We start from the raw sequence: 22,424 nt of genomic DNA on the forward strand, positions 1-22,424 counted from the left end.
TTGTTTTCGTGGATACAGACTAACAGGGCGACCGCTCTGAAACACGTACCATTTGTAACTATTAGCAATTTTCCATATCAATGTCTAGTGCTTTTTTAAAAAAAATCTTCCTGAACATTTAACCTTTTATATCTTGTGGCATTGTGTTCCACGGTTAACTATGTAATTTATTAAAAACAAATGGAGGGCAGCTGTCTAGTTACACACCCTCCTGTTTATCTGGTTGGTTAGCTTTTTGTATCCAGGCTGTTCATCTCCTCTCCTGGGCTGTGGGACTTAAACTTTGGATCTGCTTCGTTCTGCCTTTGCTGTGCCTATGATTTCAGAAACCTTCAACTAGTGCTGTGGTTCTCAACTGGTGATCCACGGTGACTTTTTTGGTGGTCCATAGGAACATTGTCCAAAGTCACACAGCGTGGGAAGGCACCAAAAATCTGTTAGTAAGAAATACATTTCAAACCAAAATGTTTGTGATCTGCTCTTTTTTATCATGTCTCAAAAAGGAGGTGGTCCATGAACATTTTTTGATTGGCCTGGTGGTCCGTGAACTGAAACCACTGGGATCACCATTAAATCCTCAAGCAGGAAAGACCCCCAACAGGTGAAAGACACAGTGCAGAGAGGGACTGGGGCAATGACATTAACCAGCCAGCGCAAAACCTGTGTGGGAAACCTAACAGAGCCCTGGCCTGAACCATCCCCACCCCCTGACCTCTCCTATCTTGTCTCTCTCTTCCCTTCCTCTCTTCTCTCTCTCTCCCCTCTTCTTCCTCCCCTCCCCCTTCCCCCTCTTCTCCCTTTCTTACCCCTCCCCCCTTCTTCCTCCCCTATTTTCCCCTCCCCCTCCTTTCCCTCCCCTATTTTTCCCCTCCCCCTCTTCTTCCTCCCCTATTTTTCCCCTCCCCCTCCCCTATTTTTCCCCTCCCCCTCTTCTTCCTCCCCTTCCCCCTCCCCCTCCTTTCCCCTCCCCCTCTTCTTCCTCCCCTTCCCCCTCCCCTATTTTTCCCCTCCCCTATTTTTCCCCTCCCCCTCTTCTTCCTCCCCTATTTTCCCCTCCCCCTCCCCCTCATTTCCCTCCCCCTCTTCTTCCTCCCCTTCCCCCTCCCCCTCATTTCCCTCCCCCTCTTCTTCCTCCCCTTCCCCCTCCCCTATTTTTACCCTCCCCCTCATTTCCCCTCCCCCTCTTCTTCCTCCCCTATCTTTCCCCTCCCCTTCCTCTCTTCTGCCTCCCCTCCCCCTCCTTTCCCTTCCCCTTCTTCTCCCCCGCCCCCTGCTCCAGGCAAAGTTTGAAATCGCCGCCCTTCGATCCAATTGGTGGAAACCTTCTAGCGGCCTCACCAATCAGAGCAACGCATGCCCCTCCGAGGGGCGTGACTTAACCCAAAGGCTGGGGCGCATGCGTGAGAAGGCCGGCCCGGCAGCCAATCCGAGAAAGGAGTAGGCGGGTTCACAAGCTGTCAGGGGGGAGGGCGGGTGCCCCGCCGGAACTCCAGCCAATGAGTGAGCTGGGAGGAGAGGGGGCGCGGCCGCTTCCGCCCGGGCGGAGCTCGGGAGGGACGGGAGCCAATGAGCGATGCGGACGCGAGGAGGGGCGTGTTTCGGGGCTGGGCGGCAGCCAATGGGTGGGGAGGGGGCGCGGCCGGGCTTCCAGAGAGTTCGGAAAGAGAAGGGAGGAAAGGAGCTGAGCGTCGGTGGGTAAGTGAGCGGGGGGGGGCTCGGACACCTGGGTCCCTCCCCCCCCGTCGGTGCCCCCCGGACTCCTGGGTCCCTCCCCCCATGGGAGCCCTGGGGACCCCCCCCGTGGCTTTACACCCTCCCCGGGCGCCTGGGTCCCTCCCCCACCCTAGGGACTGATGCCCCCTTGGGAAACCCCGCACAGCCCTCTGGTTGCCAGGGTTACCCCCCCCCCCCCAGAGTTTGATTGGCCAGTGCCTAGATACCTGAGTCCCTCCCACATCCCAGGGTCTAGAACCCCCCCCCCCCAGGAGGCAGGGCCTGGGCTCTGTGCTGTGTCACCCCGAAACCAGCCCCCCCTGCCAAGAGCAGGTGGGAGAACGGGGCAGCCCCGCCTTGCCCCAGGCGCAGCAGGGGGAAGCCTCCCCCTTGGCCACTGGTCCCTTGTTGCCCCCTGGAGCAGAGGGGGGGGCGTGCGCGCCCCTCCAGGGATGGGGCGGGATGGCGCTACCTCTGCTGGGTGTCTAGAAAAATCCGTTCTGGGTGGTGTCACCCCTCCCCGCAATCCTAAATCCACTGCTGTGCTGGGGTCTGCCTCCCCAGGGCTCTGCCTGTCCTCCCTGCAGAGTTAACTCGGGTTAGTTGGCTTCCCCCTACCTTGGCAGCTCTGCCTTTCCCTTGGCCTGGCTGCTGAGAAGGCCAGTGCAGAAATGCTTCTGTGCCATGGTGCCATTGGGACTAGGCTCGTGCCGGGGCGAGGCGCACAGTGGCTCTGTTTAATGAAAGGGGCATTTTTCAAAACAGATTTTAGTGGAGCCGGTGTCAGGTTTAGTTAAACCAGTGTAACTGGGTGCGAACTCTTTTCTACTGTATTGCGTTAGCTTCTGTGGGTAGATTTACATGCATGAGTTAAACTGACCTAGCCAGTTTTGAAAGGATATAAGTGGGTCCATAGTAGGGATGTAAAATCCCATTTAGTTAGTTAACCGGTTCAATTTTATGTTTAACTGGTTAGCCAATGAAATAGGGGGAACACTCTAGCCCCATTGGGTTGGAACACCCCCCGCCCCACATACACACTGCGGCCAGGGGCTGCTCTGGCCAGGGCGGAGCTCTGCTGCCCATGGTGCACCCCTTTCTTGTGGCAGGCCCTGTGGAGCTGGAGCAGCTCCCTGCCCATAGGGGGTGGAGGGCTGCTCTAGCCCCCACTGGTTAACCATAACTGGTAAGCCTCAGCCATTAAGAGTGAAGGTAACTGGTTAACCTTTCACATCCCTAGTCCATAGAGGAGTTTGTACCAATGTGAGTGAGCCTAGCTCAAAGAGAACGGCTGCATGATGAGAGAACTCAAGCAAGCTAGTCCCCATTTCATCAGCAGCACCCCAATTTCAGCTCCCTGTCATGCTGAGCCAGCTAGCTTGGGTTTGAAGCAGTGCTTAACTCGAGCAAAAGATCACTCTGCTTTCTGCAAGCTTAGCTCTGTGCTGCAGATGTTGGGGGTCTCCGCTGTGGGGAGAGAGGGCTGTTTTAGTCTACTTAGGTTCTTGTGTGTTCCTCAGCACCATAGTCTCCGAGCATCTGTGGACAGGATTGTCCTGATATACTCCCAGTGTTCTCTTGGGAAAAACCCCCACAAACGCTCCTGAGTTGAAGGTGCCTTTCCCCGCAGCCTCTACAACACCTTCAGCTTTCATTTTAACAGCCCTTAAAGTTGCAAAGAAAAACCAGCCAAATAGGAACAGAGTAGCCCTATGTTCTTCAGTTTGCAGGCAGATGCTCCTGGAGAGCTTTGCCTGGACTGTAATTAACAAGATTCTGGTCAGTTTCATAACTGCTCTTCAGAGCCCTGTGCCTGTGACCTGGATAAATCCTGAGGAGGAGTAGCTATTCATGTAAGACGGGAACCCTAAAAACACAGGCTGTGGGAGGACTGAAGTAGCAAAGATCCTCCACACATGCAGTAGGAGGAGGAGGAGACACAAACTCCTTCCTGCAGGATGGTGGAGGTTTGATCTTATTAGGTCTCTCCTAGCCTGAGGCTGTTACACCCCAGCATGGTCCACAGAAAGCACCCTGCTGAAACTGCCAAAAGCTGAGGATTGTCAGGCCTGTCACCAGGGCGTTATCCTGAAGCCTCACCATCTTTCATGTCTGGTCCTGGGCTAGCCAGTTTAACCTGTCCAGGGTGAATCTTCCAACATCTGGCCCTAGTTGTTGGGGAAGAAAGTAGGGATGTAAAACCCTGTTTAATTGGTTAACAGGTTAAACATAATGTTTAGCCTGTTAACCAATTAACGGGGGGCACTCCAGCCCCCACCAGTTAACCAGGATGGGGAAGCATACGGTTAACCATTCACATCCCTAGAAGGAAACTTGTAGCCCACGCTGCAGTCTCTTTGCCCTTTGAACTGAGTTTCAATAGGGCTGAAATTGGTAAGGGTCTAACTCAGTGTTTCTCAATCAGTGGTAGGAGTCCCTTAGGGGTACTCGAGAGAAGTCTGAGAGGTACGTCAACACAATTGAAAATTTGGAGAAAACTGATTTTTTGTTTTAAGTTTTACAGTGCTTTGTTATTTTTGTACTTTTTACACCCAAAAATTTCATCGCCCGCCCGACTACGATTAAGTTGTTTAATCACATGTGTTGCAATGTGTGTGTCTGAAAACTGTAGGTCCTGGGGGTACTTTTTTTGAAAAGGGGGTACTTTATAAAAAAAAAAAGGTTGAGAAACACTAGTCTTACTCACCCCCTATGGATGGGGCTTCATGTGGATTTGATTGATGTGGAGCCAATTTAAATTAGGGATGTTACCCTGTCCCTGTTTACATGATTAACTGATAAGCCTGGGCTCATCAATTAATCCTAACGACTATACTGCAGCTTCAGAGGTGTAGCCAAGTTAGTCTATACTACACACATACACCCCTTGCTGCCTTGGTATTGATACAAAGGCAGCAGAGGGGTGTGGGGAAGTGGGAGCCAGCTTAAAAACTAGCTTCCCACAAGCACCAGCTTCCTTCTTTTCCCTCCCCCCTGTATGTAAACACGTTTAAACATCCCTAGATAAAATTGGCCCAAGCCAAGGTTCCAGCTGCAGCTTTTAAGATAAGGGCATTTGCATGTGAACATGTGCAGATTGGATGGTGCCAGGGGTCAAGGAAGGGAATAGATCATGCTGTGTTCAGACTTAAGCTCCTGGATGTGTAGCTCACTCTGAGCCCCCCAATTTCTCAGGGATCCTGGCCCAGGGGGTCTGTAACAAGGGCACGGATCTGGGAATCCGCCCAACTCAGTCCAAGCTGGGCTCTGTCTGACCTAGACCGGGTGCTGTGCTTTCAAATCGGCTCCCAGATTCCAGAAGCACAGCACCCGGTCAAGGGTCTGAGATCTGCCTGGTGCTGAGTGGGAGCTCCTGAGTACCCTCAGGACCTCTCGACTTCCAGAGCAGCGGAGGGTACTTGTTCCCCGTCGGGAGCGTGCAGCATCAGGCAGCCACCGTTTGCCAGTGCTGTGTTATTCAACCCTCTTTGGTAACATAATCGCAGGGGAGTTTCTAGTGCCCAGGGTGAGCTGCCTTGCTCCTCCATGTCAGTGCCGCTGCTGTGGGCCAACTGGCTGCTTGTAGGCAAGGTAGCTGCTTTGCTAATGACCTGAACCAAGAGCCTTTCCTGTGTGCCAGCCCCGGCAGGCTGGTAGGAGGCACTAACCAGGCTTAGCAACCCTGGATTGCGGGGGAGGGGAGCTGGGAAAGAAGTGTGGGGGAGGGATTCAACAGGGGAGCACAGGAAGGGAGGGGCTTCCCAAGACTGAGAGCTGTTCCCACTTCACCTGCCGCACCCCAGCATTTAAAGACACGGGCTGCAGTACTCGCTAGGTCAGCAGACCCCACCACGCCCTGCCTGGAGACTAGCCTAGCCCTATCTGTGTCCAGCCCCTTGCCACATGCAGAGAACTGTCCTTCATTAGCCCTGATCCCCAGTGATTGAAAACTCATTCCTGCCTGCGGGTTTGGGTGTGCGGTGGATTTGGAGAGGGCCCTGTAGTTCCCAGCAGGCCGGGATCTGTATGGCCAAACCCACCATCGTCACTGGCATTGATCAGTAGATTTCAGGGCCAGAAGCAGGGCTATGCCGAGGCTTTCGGGGGGTGAAATCTGAAACTGAGGCTCCCCATGGGCAGGGACCAGAGTGAACCTGACTCAGCTCCTGTCCTGTAGGGCTGGGTTCAGCTTCCTGTTCTGGGGCCATTTTGTGGTGAGGGTCACAGTGCCACTCAGTCCCATGGGCGGGGGTATGTCCATGGGGACTTGGGAGTCCTGAGTTCAATTCCCAGCTTTGCCACAGACAGCCTGTATGGTCTTGGGTGAGTTCCTTAGCCTCTCTGTGCCTCAGTTTCCCTATTTTTACAATGAAGATAGCATAGCCCTGCTTCACGTGGATTAAAGAGTTTGAGGTATTCAGATACTGTAGTATTGGGGGCCATACAGGTATGTTAGTCTGGCAGCTCTGGGCATGGAGCCTCTTCAGATAAGTGCAGCAGTCCAGGCGAGCCAGCAGCTGTGTACAGCGCCAGCACTGGGCCCTGTTGGAACCTGCTTTGTCCCCCTCCCCCAGGACATCAGAAGGGAAAGATGGTGAAAGAAACGGGCTACTACGACCTTCTGGGCGTCAAGCCGGGTGCCACGTTGGACGAGATCAAGCGAGCGTACCGGCGGCTGGCGCTGAAGTACCACCCCGACAAGAACCCCAATGAAGGAGAGCGGGTAGGTGGCGAGGGCAGTGGTTCCCTTGCCGTGGGAGGCGAGCAGGGCCAGGCGGAGCCTCTCACTTTCTTCGCCTTTCCCCAGTTCAAGCAGATCTCGCAAGCCTACGAGGTGCTGTCAGACACCCAGAAGAGGGCGCTGTATGACCGGGGCGGCGAGCGGGCCATGAAAGAAGGCGGCGTGGGAGGCCGAGGAGGAGGCTTCGGGTCCCCGATGGACATATTCAACATGTTCTTCGGAGGAGGGGCGCGGATGCCTGGCCGGGGGGAGAGGAGAGGTACCTGGGATGGGTTCCTGGGATAGAGAGAGGTTCGTGCTGGTGGCACGGGGTGGGCTTACACATGCTGGAGACCAGGGTTAAGCTCTGAGGTCATCTTGAGCTGGGAGGGACAGGTGCTCAGGGAGACAGGGGGGCTGGCTCTGAGAGGCACCCTGGAGGTTCAGCTCCTGCAGCAAGAGGCTGCATTGATGTGGTGTATCGTCCAGGGATGTAAAATCGCATTTAAGTGGCTAACAGGTTAAACATATTGTTTTACCGCCCAACCGATTGAGGGAGGGGGCGCACGAGGGGGGATCTCCAGCCTGCCGCTGGCCTGGAACACCCCCCCCCCCACCTCTTCTCCTCCCCAGGCAGGGGGCTGCTCCAGCCCCACCAATTAACCTTAACCGGGAAGCCTTACCCATTGGGTGTGAAGCTTACCAGGTAACTGGTTAAACCTTCACATCCCTAATATCGGCACTGCTGAAGGCAAGCTAGGAAAGGAAGGGCGAGTCCAGAGTCATTCTGCTGAGCTGAGGATTGGATGAGTATCTTAGGCAGCGAAGGCCACGGTGGGCTGTGATCAGCTGCTGCCTTAAATCGGTGGAAGCCTGGACAGGATTCCTTGAAAATCTCTTCTGGGGGTAGATCTAGACTACAGGCTTTTTTCGAAAGAGGCTTTGTCGACAGATACTGTCGACAAAGCCTCTGTCAAGAAAGAGTGTCTAGACGACAGCCAGGTCTGTCGACAAAGCAAGCCGCTTTTTCAACAGAGAGTGTAGACGCTTTCTTTTGAAAAAGCGCAGTGTGGATGCAATAGAGCCTTATTTCAACATAACGCTGTCGACAAAAGGCGTTATTCCTCGTAGAATGAAGTTTACCGCCATTGACAAAACTACCGCATTCTGTCGACTTACTGTCGACAGAACTCGGCGGTAGTGTAGACGCAGGTATAGTTTTGTTGACAAAAGCCCACTTTTGTCGACAAAACCCTGTAGTCTAGACACACCCTGGCTACATCTACACTGGCATGATTTTCCAGAAATGCTTTTAATGGAAAAGTTTTCCGTTAAAAGCATTTTCGGAAAAGCGCGTCTAGATTGGCAGGATGCTTTTCCGGAAAAGCACTTTTTCCGGAAAATCGTCAGTGGCCAATCTAGACGCGCTTTTCTGCAAAAAAGCCCTGATCGTCATTTTCGCAATCGGGGCTTTTTTGCGGAAAACACTACTGTGCTGTTTACACTGGCCCTTTTCCGGAAAAACACTAATGATTTTACATTAGATCGTCAGTGCTTTTTGCGGAAATTCAAGCGGCCAGTGTAGACAGCTGGCAAGTTTTTCCGGAGAAGCGGCTGATTTTCCAGAATAACTTGCCAGTGTAGACACAGCCCCTGGGTGTCGCATGGAGAGGCTATGGAGGGCTCTCTTCCAGTCCCGCCATGCTACATTGTCCTGCATTTTGCTTCAGTAGCCCTAGGGGGCGCTGTGTTGCCTGGGTGGCCCCTTTTCAAATGGAGCCCTCCCCCCTCAGGTTCATTCCAGCCCCATAGCAAGGAACCTGTGTTGTGTGGTTCGACACACGGCAACCAGAGGGGTTAGCTCTGGGCTGCTGTCCAAATTCACACTCAAGTAATTACACCCTGACTCTCCAAATTCCCCTGGAGCTTTCAATTAACTGCAGGGCGTGAGGGAGAAAGGGGCGCTCTGATTAAATGAGAAGGACTGCGTGACCTGGGCATGGGACTGGATTACCATGTGACTACACGGCCATGGTGACTGGGTACATAGGTGGGTCAGCTTAATTACAGGGTGGTTGGGAGCCACCCGGTAAACAGGCCAGGAAGGGAAGAAACCAAACCCATGCACTAGTCATGACGGTGCTGAAATTGCCGGCTCTTGCGAAGGCTGGGAGGGGACAGATCGCTACCCAGCTACAAGGTCGTTGGCTGGGGGAGGGCAGATGCCAGTGAGTTGTCGAGTATTCCAAGAGGGAGACACCTCCCCTTCATGGGGCCTTCCTCCATTTCGAGGGGTCTGTAGGCTGACTGTTGGGTTGAAATTCCCCCCTCCGCACCACACACACATTTCCTGGTTTGCTATTAAGATTGAATGATACTCAGTTTTAAGACAGTTGTCTGGACTCTATGTTGACCACTGGCCGTGGTTCTTGAATGGAAGAATTACATGGCTCAAACCCAATCAGACCTGCTCTCAGGGTTGGTTTCAGAACTGTAGCCCAGGTATCCAGTCCAAGAGCAGGAGAGGTATGTCACCTGGATCGGCACCCTCAGAGACAGGAGAGGGTCCAGGGTGCAGCTAGCCCGAGGACTGGACGGTTTTGATACTAACCTCTTGCGGGATGTGTTTTCAATGGCTGCCACATTCCATCCCCAGAAATGGCTGCATGTCAGGGCTGGGTGAGTCATCCCTGCGTAGCATTGCTCTTCTCTGTCAAACAGCTGCTGCTTTCCACCCCAGAGGGGGCTGCCTGTCTGGGTTGGGCAAAGCGATCCCTGTATGGATGTAGCTTGTAACGCATTGGAGATGGCGGGAGGTGAGGAGAGCCTGCTGTCTCTGTGGGGAGTCATAGGGGTGGAGCCATGTCCGTGATGGGCGTCTGGTTTCTCTCTGTCCTGTGGTCAGGAAAGACGGTGGTGCACCCTCTCTCGGTGACCCTGGAGGATCTGTACAACGGCACCACCCGAAAGCTGTCCGTGCAGAAGAACATCATCTGCAGCAAGTGTAATGGTGAGTGAGCCTCCGGCTCTGGATCTGGGGCCCTGCAAGAGTCGGGGCCCCAAAGGAGGGGGGAAGTGCGCAGCTTCAACCCTGCAGGCCCCATCCGATGAGGAACAGGAGTGGCGCCTACTGAGACTTGCTCTTTCCCATGTGCATTTGGCGCAGCACCAGGCGTGACCCTGGTTTGGGGGCAGTCTGAAATTGGGGAAGTGGGGAGGGGCGTTGCCATACTCAAATACAGCCCTTCTCGCTGGGTCTGCCTCTCAGGTTACGGAGACTCTGCCATGCATATGTGGAGAGGAAGCCTGGAGCAAGGGGCTGGGAGTCAAGGCTCAGGTTTTGTTCCTGGGTCTAGGAGGGGAGTGGAGGCTAGTGGTTAGAGCAGGGGACTGGGTGTCAGCAGGGCCAGATTAAGAAAAGGGCTTTAGGAGCTGCAGCCCTGGGCTGAGGGGACCCCCTTTAAGCTGCAGCCATTAATGTCCCTGGATGCTGAGTTTTGGGCCAGCTCTACCTGGCAGTGAGTTGGGTCCACGTGCTGCCGTTCCTCTTCCCTCCTGAGTCACCTCGCCACAATGAGCCCTTTCCTGCAGGCTCCACCCCTGCAGCTCCCATTGGCTGCGATTCCCAGCCAATGGGAGCTTCTGGGGGGGGGGGGGCGCTGTCTGCAATCAAACACGGGCTGTGCGGAGCCACCTGGTTCTCTGCCCACACCAAAGGGGAAATGCACTGGTGCCTCTGTCCCATCCCTGAACCCCCTCCCTCGCCCTATTCCCACCAAACCCCAGCCCTGATCCAAACTCCCAGCCAGACCCCCGCACTCCAACCTCCTGCCTAGAGCCTCCTCCCACACTCCAAATCCCTTGACCGCAGCCTCATCCCCTGCCAAGGTTCCCTCTAATTTTTCCTCCCTGTGCAAAATAAATCATGTTGTGTGCACTGTGGCAGGTGCAGATGTGCACCACCAGTAGAAACACAGGCTGCCGGCTATGGGCGCTCTGCTAATCACCTAGGTGGCATTTAAATCTCTCCTGGGCAGCCTGACAAGCGTTCAGCCTACAGGGAACACTCCTCTGCCCCACTTCCGAGCCTGCACCCCTCCCGTACTGACCCTCCTACCGCAACCCACAGCCCCCTCCTACACCCCGACCCCACTCCAGAGCCTAGAGGGCCCCATAAATCTAGTAGCCCCAATCCCTGAAGAGTTAATCCAGCCCTGGGAGTCAGGACTCCTGGGTTCCACCCCCCAGCTCAGCCTGTGAGCAATCACTGCACTAGATGGGCAACAAGGATGGGGATTTTGCTCCACCCCTCCCCTCGTCTGCCAGGAGCGCCTAGATCCCTGGCCAGTGCCTCCTGGCCGTCTGTGGCGTGCGCCTGCTTACCCTGCCCTTAAGGGCAATGCGGGAGCTGCCCCTCAAAGCCCTGCAATGTGCTGACTCCGAGACTACCACCCTCCGCCCTGCCTGACACCCGCTGTCTTGTCTCCCCTCTCTCACCCACAGGCTGCGGGGTCCGGGAAGGCGTCAACAGCAGGTGCCCCAAATGCCACGGCACCGGCATGGAGTTTCACGTCCACCAGCTGGGACCCAGCATGATCCAGCAGATCCAGACCATGTGCTCGCAGTGCCAGGGCCAGGGCGAGTGGGTCCGGCCCCTGGATCGCTGCCTCACCTGCAACGGCAGGAGGGTGACGCGGGAGAAGAAGATCCTGAATGTCCACCTGGACAGAGGTGAGGCCAAGGCGCTGTCTGGGTCCTGGGAGCTTGAGAGAGGGTTGCGCGGGTGAGACAGCCTGGGTTCTGTTCCTGCACCCACGAGCCAGCATGGTCCCGTGGCCTTAACGCAGGACTCTGGGCCTCTCGCTTCTGCTCCCAGCCCTCCGCTGCATTCTCTCCACGTGAGGCTGGACAAGTCCTCGATCCCCTGTGTGCGTCCGTCCTGTGCTCAGGGCCAAGCGATGCCTTTGCAAAGGGCTTGGAGATCCCTGGATGAAAATCCCAGTATGTCAGGGGTGGGCAAAAGAGCCTCCGTGCGCCAGATTCAGCCCACCAAGGGGTGGATACAGCCCGTGGAGGCCCTACTGCTCCCCTGCCCCCAGGCCAATATGGGGTAGCCCCTCCCCTTCCTGTTTAGGCCACGCCCCTGCTGCATGGTGACCAGTGTGATCACCATAGAGAAGAGCGACAAGAATGATTAAAGGTCTAGAGAACATGACCTATGAAGCCAGGCTTCATGAACTGGGCTTGTTTAGTTTGGAAAAAAGAAGATTAAGGGGGGACATGATAGTGGTTTTCAAATATCTAAAAGGGTGTCACAAGGAGGAAGGAGAAAATTTGTTCCTCTTGGTTTCTGAGGACAGGACAAGGAGTAATGGGCTTAAAGTGCAGCAGGGGAGGTTTAGATTGGACATTAGGAAAAAATTCCTAACTGTCAGGGTGGTCAAATATTGGAATAAATTGCCAAGGGAGGTGGTGGAATCTCCCTCTCTGGAGATATTTAAGAACAGGTTAGATAGACATCTGTCAGGGATGGTGTAGACGGAGCTTGGTCCTGCCTTGAGGGCGGGGGGCTGGACTCGATGACCTCTCGAGGTCCCTTCCAGTCCTATGATTTTATTCCTGTGAAGCCCTGGGATACTGTCTGTCCTCCCTGATTTCTTGCCCAGTGTTTGAGACAACTTCTTGATGCCAGAAAATCACATCGAACCACAGAATCCTAGAACTGGAAGGGACCTCGAGCGTCATCAAGTCCCATCCCCTGCCCTCATGGCAGGACCATAGAATGATCATCCCTGACAGGTGTCTGTCTAACCTGCGCTTAAATATCTCCAGTGACAGAGATTCCACAATCTCCCTAGGCAATTTATTCCAGTGCTTAACCACCCTAACAGGAAGTTTTTCCTAATGTCCAACCTAAACCTCCCTGGCTGCAATTTAAGCCCATTGCTTCTTGTCCTATCGTCAGAGGTTAAGGAGAAAAATTATTCTCCCTCCTCCTTGTAACAGCCCTTTAGGTCCTTGAAAGCTGCTCTCATGTCCCCTCTCAGTTTACGTCGAGACTACAGGCTTTTGTCGACAGATACTGTCGACAAAGCTTCTGTCGACAAAAGAGCGCCTGGACTACATCCAGTTCTGTCGACAAAGCAAGCCGCTTTGTCGACATGACAGTGTAGATGCAAAGGACAGTGTAGATGCAATAATGCCTTCTGTCTACAGAACTCTGTCGACAAAAGGCGTTATTCCTCGTAGAACGGGGTTTACCGCTGTCAACAAAACTGCTGAGTTCTGTCGATGTTATGCTGACAGAACTCAGCGGCAGTGTAGACGCAAGTATCGTTTTGTCGACAAAAGTCCACTTTTGTTGACAAAACCCTGTAGTCTAGACACACCCTCAGTCTTCTCTTCTGCAGACTAAACAAACTCAAATCCCTCAGGCTCTCCTCATAGGTCATGTGCTCCAGTCCCCTAATCATTTTGGTCGCTCTCTGCTGGACCCTCTCCAATACGTCCACATCCTTTCCATAGTAGGGGGCCCAGAACTGGACACGATATTCTAGATGTGGCCTCACCAGAGCCAAATAAAGGGGAATAATCACTTCTCTGGATCCGCTGGCAATGCTCCTTCTAATGCACCCCAATATGCCATTAGCCTTCTTGGCTACAAGGGCACACTGTTGACTCATATCCAGCTTCTCATCCACTGTGATCCCCAGGTCATTGATCTATTAGTCATATTTAATCAGTATGACAGGGCAGCAATGTGCCCTCCAATCTTTTCCCTCTACATGTGCATTTTTTCATCTATGTGCAGAATAATTTTTTAATCTGCACCAATGTTTATGCAAATGTGCACCACCCGTAGAAACAGTGTAGCTGTGGGCACTCTGCTAATTAGCTGGGCAGCATTGGAATCTCTCCTGAGCTGCTGCACAAGCACACAGCTTACAGGACAGTACTAATGTATCTGTTATTAACTTCTTTGTTGTGAGAATAACTTTGTGCAAGTTGATAACTTAATTGGTTAAAAACATAGTGAAAGCATCCTCATTAGCTAATAACTGAGATGGGTTAATAACTAAATCATACTGTCTTAATTAGGGATGTGAATGGGTAACCCATTACTCAGTAAGTATTACCCTGAACTGCTCATTCTTACCGGGTAGTGGTTAACCTGGGAGCAGACCCCCACCTGTGGCCTTCCCACCCCGTGTGGGACTGCCACCTCCCAGTCCACCTGAGGCTGGAAGCCAGCAGCCCTGTGCAGGTCCAGAAGAGCCCCCCAGTTTGGAGCACTGTCCCCCAGATTGGAGCACCTCTCCTCACCCCCACCCTCCACTGCAAGTGGGGCGGATGGAGTGCCCTCCCGCCGCCTGTCTCCCTTTAATCGGTTAACCGGACTGTTGAACCAGTTAACCAGTTAAACAGGATTTTACACCCTGGTTTTAATATGTGCTGCAAGAACTGTGGGAGATGCATCAAAGAGCCAGTTCTAATTCAGATTGCTATTTCTGATCTGCTCCATCAGATCTTCGGTTCCCAGTGTTTTCACACCTCCAGAAGTTCCTCTTGTAGTTTGTCATAAGGGATTCCTGGCCTGTGCCGTTGTGTGGCTGAGAATCAGTGGCTGTGCTTCACCCCAGAAGTGGCTGCATTTCGGTGCTGGGTGAAGGCGTTTTTGGGCGTCTGTAGTTTGAACGTCAAAATGACAGGCACCTTTACAACCAGCCTGTAGAGTGATCTAGGGCACCAAGTGATCAGGGTTGGTGTTGCAGGCATGCAGGATGGGCAGAGGATCACGTTCCACGAGGAAGGGGACCAGGTGCCTGGCTTAGAGCCAGGGGATGTGGTCATCGTCCTGGATCAGAAGGAGCACCCGGTATTCCGGCGCATCGGCAACGACCTGATCATCCGGAAGGAGATCAGCCTGGTGGATGCTCTGTGCGGCTTCCGGCAAGTCGTCCACACTCTGGACAACAGGACCCTGCTTGTCTCCTCGCCACGAGGTGAGATGGCGACCCGGGGCAATCGAGCCTCCCGGATTCCATTCCTGGGCTGGGGAGAGAAGTGGTTAAAGCATGGAGGACCGGACACCTGGGTTCTAGTTCCACCTCTCCCATTGAACTCTGAGAGCCCCTTCCCTGCTCTGTGCCTCAGTTTCCCTCCATGTCGCATGAGGGTGAGACCCACCCTCTCTGGACAGGCCTAACCTTTACTTATTTGTGTGCCCGGCACCATGGCCTCTGGTCATGTGACTCGGGTTACATGTGACCACGTGGAATCAACAACATACCCTACAGACAGCCCGCTAGAGATGGCCTGTGCCCCCAATGCACGTTGGACCCATAAGATGCTTCCTTTGGAGGTCTGTCCAGCAAAGCCCTGCAGCTGGGCACCCCCATCACATAGACCATTGTGGGGGCTCATCTAGGAATCCCCCCCATCTCCCCAGCACCTTGATCGTGTTATTGTGGACATCTGAGATGCTCCTCTTGATCACCTAAGAACGGCCAGACTGGGTCAGACCAGCTAGCCCAGGATCCTGTCTTCCGACAGGTGCCCCAGAGGGAGAGAACACAACAGGGAACCATCAAGTGATCCCTTCCCTGTCACCGATTCCCAGCCTCTGACAGAGGCGAGAGACACCAGCCCTGTGCATCCTGGCTAATCGCCGTGGATGGACCTATCCCCCATGAATTTATCTAGGTCTGTTTTGAACCCTGTTGAAGTCTTGGCCTTCATAACCTCCTCTGGCAGGAGCCGCGTGAAAGAGCCATTTGTCGTTCCTGAGCTGTGCTCCAGATGCAGGGTGGAGTCCTGCAAGCCAGGGGGGTCGTTCAGGGAGCTGCCCCGCCCCCGCAAGGCTGTGGCAACATGAGTTCCCAAACCAGTGTCCTGCGCGGGGGTGAAATGTTCTGGCTTTAACACACCTCCCCCCCTCCCATCCTGCATAGGTGACATCATCCGGCCAGGATCCGTGAAGTGCATTCCCAACGAGGGCATGCCCGTCTACAGAAACCCCACCCAGAAGGGCCGGCTTGTCATACACTTCCAGGTGAGGGGCAGGGAGGGGCATTTTCCAAGGAGCCGCAGAGGCCACCGGGCTGATCCCCACCTGGTGTCCCTGGCCCGAGCCCCATTCATAGAATCATAGACCACTAGGACTGGAAGGGACTTTGAGAGGTCATCGAATCCAGTCCCCTGCCCTCATGGCAGGACCCAGTACTGTCTAAACCATCCCTGATGACTCCGGGCTGGTTCACAGCTACTGAGACCCCCTTCCCATCCCTGTGAGGATCTGAGCCCCAGAGCCGCGCCTGTAAGAGGCGCCCTGCTCTGGGAGAAGTGGGATGCAGCCAAATTAGTGGGAAGGTCCAGGTTGCAGGGAGAGACCGAGCTGCAAGGTCTCTGGCTTAGCCACTGGGGATGTGAATGGTTAACCAGGTAACCGGCAGCCTGCCCGCGGGAAGAGATCATTCCCCTCCCCCCTGCATTTAAGCAGTTCGCTGGTTAAACGGGATTTGCCATCTGTGCCCAGCGAGGATGGTGGGTTTCACCCCTCGTGACTCGTTCTCTCCCTCTAGTGCCCACTTCACATCAGGGGCTCGTGAGTCAGCTGCTGCCTCCAACTAGACTCCAGTGCAGGGGTGGGCAATAATTTTTGCAGAGGGCCACTTCATGCATCGTGGGTAGTGGTTGCAGGCTGGCTCCGCCCAGAAAAGGCAGGGTTCTCAGGTAGAAGGGGTGGGGCTTCAGGCGGAAGGGCTGGCTCCCTCTAGATATCGCCCACCCCTGGTGGGGGAAGGAGACTTTGTGTGCTCCCCCACCCCCAGGCCAGTTGAGTCCTGGGGGCAAGGGAGAGTGCTAAGTCATTTGCTGTTCAAAATGACTGGCGGCTCTGTCTAGGCACCATGTGCCCCTGGCGGGGGGGGGGGGAGCCAACAGCCACTTCGCACAGCGAAGGACTTGGCGCACTCCCCCGCCGCCAGGGCTCAGTTGGCCTGGGGGAGCAGGTGTGGCAGGGCGGCTGCAGGCCAGCTCAAACGGCTTGGCAGGCCCGATGCGGCCTGCAGGCCATCTCTTGCCCACTGCTGCTTCAGGGCTGTTAGCAGCAGCTCTGCTTTTAGGAGACCACATCCAGGATCCAGGCCTCAGTAACTCACCTGGGGGAGGTCGTTTCCCTCAGGAGGGAGGATGAGGGCAGAGCCGGGCGTTGGGGAGATGGGGATGAGAGCCAGGGAGTTTTCCGCTCTCCCTGCCCCATTGTGCCTCAGGCCTGGCTCTATCTCCCTTTGCCTCTCCCAGGTGAAATTCCCAGAGCCAGGCTGGCTGCCCCCCGACCGGCTCCGCCAGCTCCGAGCTTTCTTCCCGCCCCAGGAAGAGGTCATGGCTACGGAGAACATGCAGGAAGTGGAACTGAGCGACTACTTCTCCCAGCCGGGACACTGGTGGCAGCCTCACGCTGGCGAGGCCTACTTCGAAGACGACTTCGAGGATGCCTCGCGCCCGCACGTCCAGTGCCACACGTCATAGCCCCCCGGACGTCCTCCCCCTCCCTGGAGCCGGGGGTGGGGGGGCGGTTTGGAAGGTCATGCGGTTCAGGGATGTAAATAGTTAACCTTGCTCGGCCACTCCTCCGGGGGGCGCCGCTGAGCCCCAGCAGAGTTCCCTGCGTCCCCTGTCCCACTCAAGGGAGGCGGAGCCCGTGTAAGGGCTTAGGAGGCAGCTAATAGGGGCTGCCTGGGAGGAGCATCGTGGTGATCCCTGAGCAAGCTCCACCGGGATCATTCAGCGCGGTGACTCGGGGCCCGATTCTCCTGCGCGCCGAAACCCCAATGATGAGGCCTTTAAAGGGGGGTAACGGCCCTCCACGCCCATGGGAGGCATCAAAGACCCTTAGTGTCATGGAGAATCAGATCTGTCAGTTTAAGCCCCTTCCGGCTTCTCCGCACAGCTCCGTGGGAAATCGACCGGCTTTCGTTGGCACGAAAGCGTCGCGCCGTTTCGTAATCTGCCCCGGGAGCTTTGCTTCCTCTGCTTTGGGTGGACTGTCCGGCTCCGCTGCCTGAGCGGCAAAGCTCGCTTTGGAGATCTCTTGCACATTGACGCGAAAGGGGGAGGCGTTAAAGCCACTTCGCAGAGGCGCGTCCGTCCGCTCGGGTTCGCCATTGATTCGCGTCCCCTTGGCGAGGAACACAATGTGGAAAGCCTGGGATTGCAAGGAGCCCCGGGGGCACTTAGCTACATCCTGAGCCTGGAATCGGATCCGCCTGGCGACCCTGGGAAGGGGCTTCAAGGCCTGGACCCGCTCCCCAGATTTCTACTGCTGATCCCTTTGGTAGCACTCAATTCCCAGAGCTTTGCCTTGCCCTGTGGTTGTTTACGCCTGTGTAGAGTGGGATCAAAATGCCGAGCCAGTGGAAATGGGTGCGCCCGGTGTAGGACAGTGAAGAATCGATTCTGTCTGCGGGTGCTTGGCAATTGCCACGCCCTCCACTGGTAGTCCTGAGCGATGCGCTATCCCAGAATAAAGCATGGCTCAGCTCTTTCTTTCAGGGTCATGCCCTTGCATTCTCTTGGAATCGGACAGAGCGGGCTCTTGACGCTACAGGGTTTTAATCTCCTTCCTTTCTCGTCTGCCTGGGCCGTGGTGCGTTGTGCTGCTTCCCCTTGGGTCTCTCCAGGCCTATGAACTATGTCTGTCTTAGCACCCCGTGCCAGGCACAGTAACAAGAGCTAAAGGCTTAGTTTCCACCATTGATCCCATTGCAAATCTGCCACACTGTTCATAGTAGCAGTGGGGGATGAGTGAGGCCCCCACCCCAGTGTTCATGGGCTGGGAGAGGAGCTCAGACCTGTGTTTGACAAGCCCACAGCCCCTGGTAGCAGACTGCAAGAGAGTGCGGTTGAGTGGTTAGAGCAGCCAATTGGGAGGCAGAAAAATGTGAGCTCTGTGGCCATGTCTGCCAGTGTGACTGGCATGGCTCTGCCTCAGTTTCCCCAGTGGTAAAACAACGATCGTGTGCCGACGTCGCGGGGAGAGAGCAGAGTCGTCGTGTGAAACCTCCCTGCCCAGCTCACCTTACCAAACCCTGCGGTCTCCGCGCTCCCCTGATACTGGCCCCATGCACTTCCTCCTGCTGCCCCAGCTGATCAGCAAAGAGATCTGTTTGCAGCACTCTTCTTCCAGCGCTCGCCACCTCTTGGGTCCTTCCGGGAGGCCTTGTGCCAGAGCACAGTGCGCGGTCCCTGCTGCAGACGGGGGCTGGGCGACAGCAGGCTGCTTCCGGCGAAGAAAAGCTGCGGCTTAGCTCTGTCAACTGACAGTCCAGCAGGTGTGGGGAAGGGAAGCAACGGAACGTCTCTTCCTTTGGAAGACAGCCACTTGCTTGAAACAGCTGGTGCTGGCTGGCCGCTGTCAGAGATGGGATACGGGACGACATGGACCCTGGATCTGAGTCAGCCTGACTTCTTGTGTGCCCCGGCTGAACGTTAAGTGCAGGCAACATCTAAGCTGAGGATTTAAACCTCAGGAGGGGTCGCTGGGGAAGCCAAGGGGCAGTTTTCCATGAGCAGCGATTCTGTCTTCTGGACATGGGGATTGAACCCCCAAAATATATTGGCCTAGAGCGAGGGGCACTTTGGAAATATGGTAAACTCTCACCCAGGTTAAGACAGTTGCTTGGTTCCTGTTTTATATAGACCAAGGTACAGATTGAGCCCTAGTGGTTAGGAATCACGCCGTGGGCAGTGGGGCTGACGATTCTGGACGTTGTAGCTGTGGCTTTGCATCTGGCGTGGAGGTGTAATTCTGCCCCCTCCCAGTGTGACTGTTGTGTGACTTGCCTGCTGGTTGCTGTCAGCCGGGTTCCCTTCACAGATCCAGAGAGAGGCAGCTTTTCCTGACTGACAGCCGGGGGGATCTGAGAGTCAAACTGGTGCATCTTCGTCTTGTGGCATTGTCACTCGTCAGAGTTTTTTCCAGGACCTTTGGGGGCGCCCGTGCAGGGTGAACAAGGCTAGAATTTAGTGCTCTGCCCCACTCATCTGGCTGGGGGGGTTAATGGAAGTTCAAAGGGCTGGTCCGAGCTTGCAGCGTGCCTGGAGCCGAGCTGATGAGTACAGATCGGGCTGTTTCCCGCTCGCATCGGATCTGTGCTTTCAACCGTCACTCCCCCAAGGCAGTGAGATCTGCCCTCCATCTGGCTTGTGATGGGGTGAGCACATCTCCGCTAAACAGTCACCCCACGGTGTGGGACGCCTGTGGCTCTTGAGTTGCATCTTTCCTCTAGGGAGGGAGCTTTCCCTAGTGGTTAGAACAGAAGCTGGGTCCTCTCCCAAGCTCTGCAGGGGGCTGGGTGCGGGTTTGTGGTTAGAGTGACAGACGGGAAGGGTCCAAGCCAGGGCCAGATGGCTCTTCACCTAGGAGCTAAGCTGCCTGCATGGGTTGTCCTGAGCCAGAGGTAAACCCACCTCATGGGCAAATGTACCCCTCCACCCTGGGAAACAGGCTCGGGTGGGGGGGAAGCTGTCATGCCCTGTGATTAGAACAGGGCTGACCGCATCTGGCCCTCCTAACGCTTTGATCCAGCCTGCAGACTGCTTATATCCTGCTCCTGTGCCACTGAATTTCCAGGAGGTGGCTCAGACAGCAGGATCCTGTTTAAATGGCTCCCAGCCGTGGTGGGGCAGGAGTCACGAGCCCTTTAAATAGCTGCTGCAACCCCAGACAGCTCCCAGACAACTCGGTAGCAGCAGAGCCAGGAGCGTTTTGCTGTGTGTTTAATTGAAAGCCTGTGGCCCCAGACAACTCTGGGGGCAGACTAGTCCCCAGCCCCGCCTCTTCTGCTCCAGGCCCCGCCCCTTGTGGGAGGAGCCAGCCCATGACCATGTACTAAAATTCATTAAGTGGCCCCCTGCAAAAATGATTGCCCATCCCTGTAATTAGAAGGATGAGGCTTTGGTTGTGAATTCTTAAAGTGGGGGCCACAAAACATACCAGGGCATCAAATCTAAAGAGAGAGGCCGGGGGGTGGGGGGTTGCACTGGCAGCTTTATCCAGGCATTTGCAAGGGCAGGGGTGTCTGTTCTCTGTGCAAGACGAGGACAGCACCGCCAATCATTCACGTCCCAGCCCGGTTCGTTCTCAGGCGGAGGCTACAGGATACAGACCTTGCTCACTAGCTCTCAGAATTTGAGGGCTGCCTGGGATGCTTTGCCCAGCTGTGGCAGCGTAAAGGAGCAAGGGGCATTCACAGGTGCAGCGGGGGCTGCCGGAGCCGTGGGACGTGAGGCCTGCAAAATGCAAACCGGGCCCTAGTGCTTGACTGCCTTTTAGTGCATTTCTTCGCTCGACACCTAGGCTACGTCTAGACTGCAGAGTTATTGCGCAAAAACTCGCGGCGCGTCCACACTGCAAGCGCGTTTTTGCGCAAGTAAATTTACTCTGAATCAAAAGAAAAGGGGGAGGGGTTGTAAGGTTGCCAGATACTTTCGCAAAAAATACCGAACATGGCGGGGAAAAAAATTGGTTGAGCAAAACAAAAAAAAGGGGGGGAAGGAGTTGTTGAGCAAAAAAAAAAAAAAAAAAGTCACTGCGCCTTTAAATCCCCAAGCTCTCCCCGCCCCTGCCACATTTTACATATCCAGTATTTTCTGGGTTTGGGGTTTTTTTTTTTAACCGGACACAGACCTCAAATACCAGACTGTGCGGGCCTAAACCGGGCACCTAGCAATCCTAGGTTTTTGTGCAATAGTTATTCCTCTTTCTATGAGGAATAACTCCTTTTTGCACAAGAGCTCTTGTGTGGACAGGAAACTGGGGGTTTTCGCACAAAAACAGCCTATGGAAAGAAGCACAGGTGCCCTGGTGGCCATTCTGTTAATGGCAATCAGAGCTTTCTTGCAAGAGAGTGTCCATGCAGTGTGGACTCTCTTGCGCAAAAGCACATCGTTTTTCCGATGCGCTTTTGCAATATGGACGTGCTCTTGTGCAAGAAGTTTTTGCGGAAGATCTCGTCCACAAGAAACCTGCAGTCTAGACGTTGCCCTAGACTAGGCTCTAGGAAGTAGCTACGGGAGAGGGGGGCCGATTTCTTTCCTTTTTTGCACAGAAGGGAGTTTAAAAGAAACAACCTTAATTTATTTTTGAGAGTATTTTAAATTGGTGTCTGTCTCTTCTCTTGGGAAACTTTGTACGTGGCATTAAAAGCAAACCGGCATCAGACGGGCAGTGTCTGCTGCTTTATTTCAGCCCAGGTGGGTGGCAGGAGCCAGTCGTGAGGAGGGCTTGAAAACCTGCATGCTGGGGCTCTGATCCTGGGTGAATCTGGCTTCCTTTGGTCAAACATTCACATTGCTGGAGCCTGAATGTGACTCAGAGGTTCTGCGGGGCGGGGGGGGGGGGGGGATGGAGGGGGACACAGTGCCCTAGTTCAGGCTGACTGGACCAGCCAGACTGGATCAGACCAAAGGTCCATCTGGCCCAGTGTCCTGTCTCCCATGCTGATGTGTCAGAGAGACCTGGTAACGGGGGAGGACGTCCATCTCCAGCCAGGACCGAGTCCCTCTTTCCAGAGGCCTTCCTTTGCCAGCTCGGGCGCATCCTTCCCTAGGAGCACTGGTCTGGATCCAGGCGAGCTGGGCTGTATCCCCTTTTGGCCATTTGCCTGCTGGGTCATCCTGGGTCCAATTGCTGGGGAAGCGTGGGCACGTCACTGCCCCGTTCAGTGCCTCAGTTTCCCCATCTGTAAAATGGGGATAAAGGTGTGAGGTGGGAATATTCCGTTTACCCTAAGTAATGGGCTTCTGCCCTTTAGGAGATTTCAAACCAGACAGGTGAGAATGGTACATTCATGGGGCATGCCCCTGACCCCAGAGGGGCTGCCCCAGGAGGGAGTGGGGAGATTTCTGGTTCTGGGTCCTATGATACTATGAAATTACATTCAGGCCTAGCAGGGCACCAATTTGGGGCACAATTTCCCCACCTTTAGCA

General features: G+C 54.9%; 1 protein-coding gene and 1 long non-coding RNA gene across 4 annotated transcripts in view; one reads left to right on the forward strand and one right to left on the reverse strand.

The window, feature by feature from the left end:
* The first annotated feature begins 1,558 nt into the window (after positions 1-1,558).
* On the forward strand, positions 1,559-21,656 carry LOC102461691 (dnaJ homolog subfamily A member 1-like). 3 transcript variants are annotated; one of them, XM_075906915.1, is made up of 8 exons: positions 1,559-1,691; positions 6,288-6,436; positions 6,521-6,713; positions 9,339-9,443; positions 10,937-11,164; positions 14,206-14,436; positions 15,385-15,485; positions 16,736-21,656. In XM_075906915.1, exons 1-8 carry the CDS (start codon positions 1,574-1,576, stop codon positions 16,961-16,963), a joined length of 1,353 nt encoding a protein of 450 aa, XP_075763030.1. In that variant the 5' UTR covers positions 1,559-1,573; the 3' UTR covers positions 16,964-21,656. The 3 variants fall into 3 exon arrangements, with proteins under 3 accessions (XP_075763030.1, XP_075763029.1, XP_075763031.1); XM_075906914.1 differs by having other exon boundaries at positions 6,288-6,713; XM_075906916.1 differs by having other exon boundaries at positions 1,610-1,695; positions 6,288-6,713.
* The window catches only part of LOC142819469 (uncharacterized), a 31,358-nt gene continuing 23,288 nt past the window's right edge, over positions 14,355-22,424 (reverse strand). The window contains exons 2-3 of the long non-coding RNA XR_012897389.1: positions 21,953-22,176; positions 14,355-14,485 (exon numbers count right to left, since the gene is read on the reverse strand). This is a non-coding gene — a long non-coding RNA (uncharacterized LOC142819469). The remainder of the gene's footprint in view (positions 14,486-21,952; positions 22,177-22,424) is intronic.

The sequence above is a fragment of the Pelodiscus sinensis genome, chromosome 24 (genome assembly GCF_049634645.1).
Source record: "Pelodiscus sinensis isolate JC-2024 chromosome 24, ASM4963464v1, whole genome shotgun sequence".
Taxonomy (NCBI): domain Eukaryota; kingdom Metazoa; phylum Chordata; order Testudines; family Trionychidae; genus Pelodiscus; species Pelodiscus sinensis.

Excerpts from the sequence above, each read along its gene's own strand:
- LOC102461691 (XM_075906914.1), top strand. The coding sequence starts at position 1,574 with ATGCGGACGCGAGGAGGGGCGTGTTTCGGGGCTGGGCGGCAGCCAATG. Across the intron at positions 9,444-10,936 it reads CATCTGCAGCAAGTGTAATG|GCTGCGGGGTCCGGGAAGGC; the intron begins GTGAGTGAGCCT and ends TCTCACCCACAG. Across the intron at positions 15,486-16,735 it reads GGCTTGTCATACACTTCCAG|GTGAAATTCCCAGAGCCAGG; the intron begins GTGAGGGGCAGG and ends TGCCTCTCCCAG.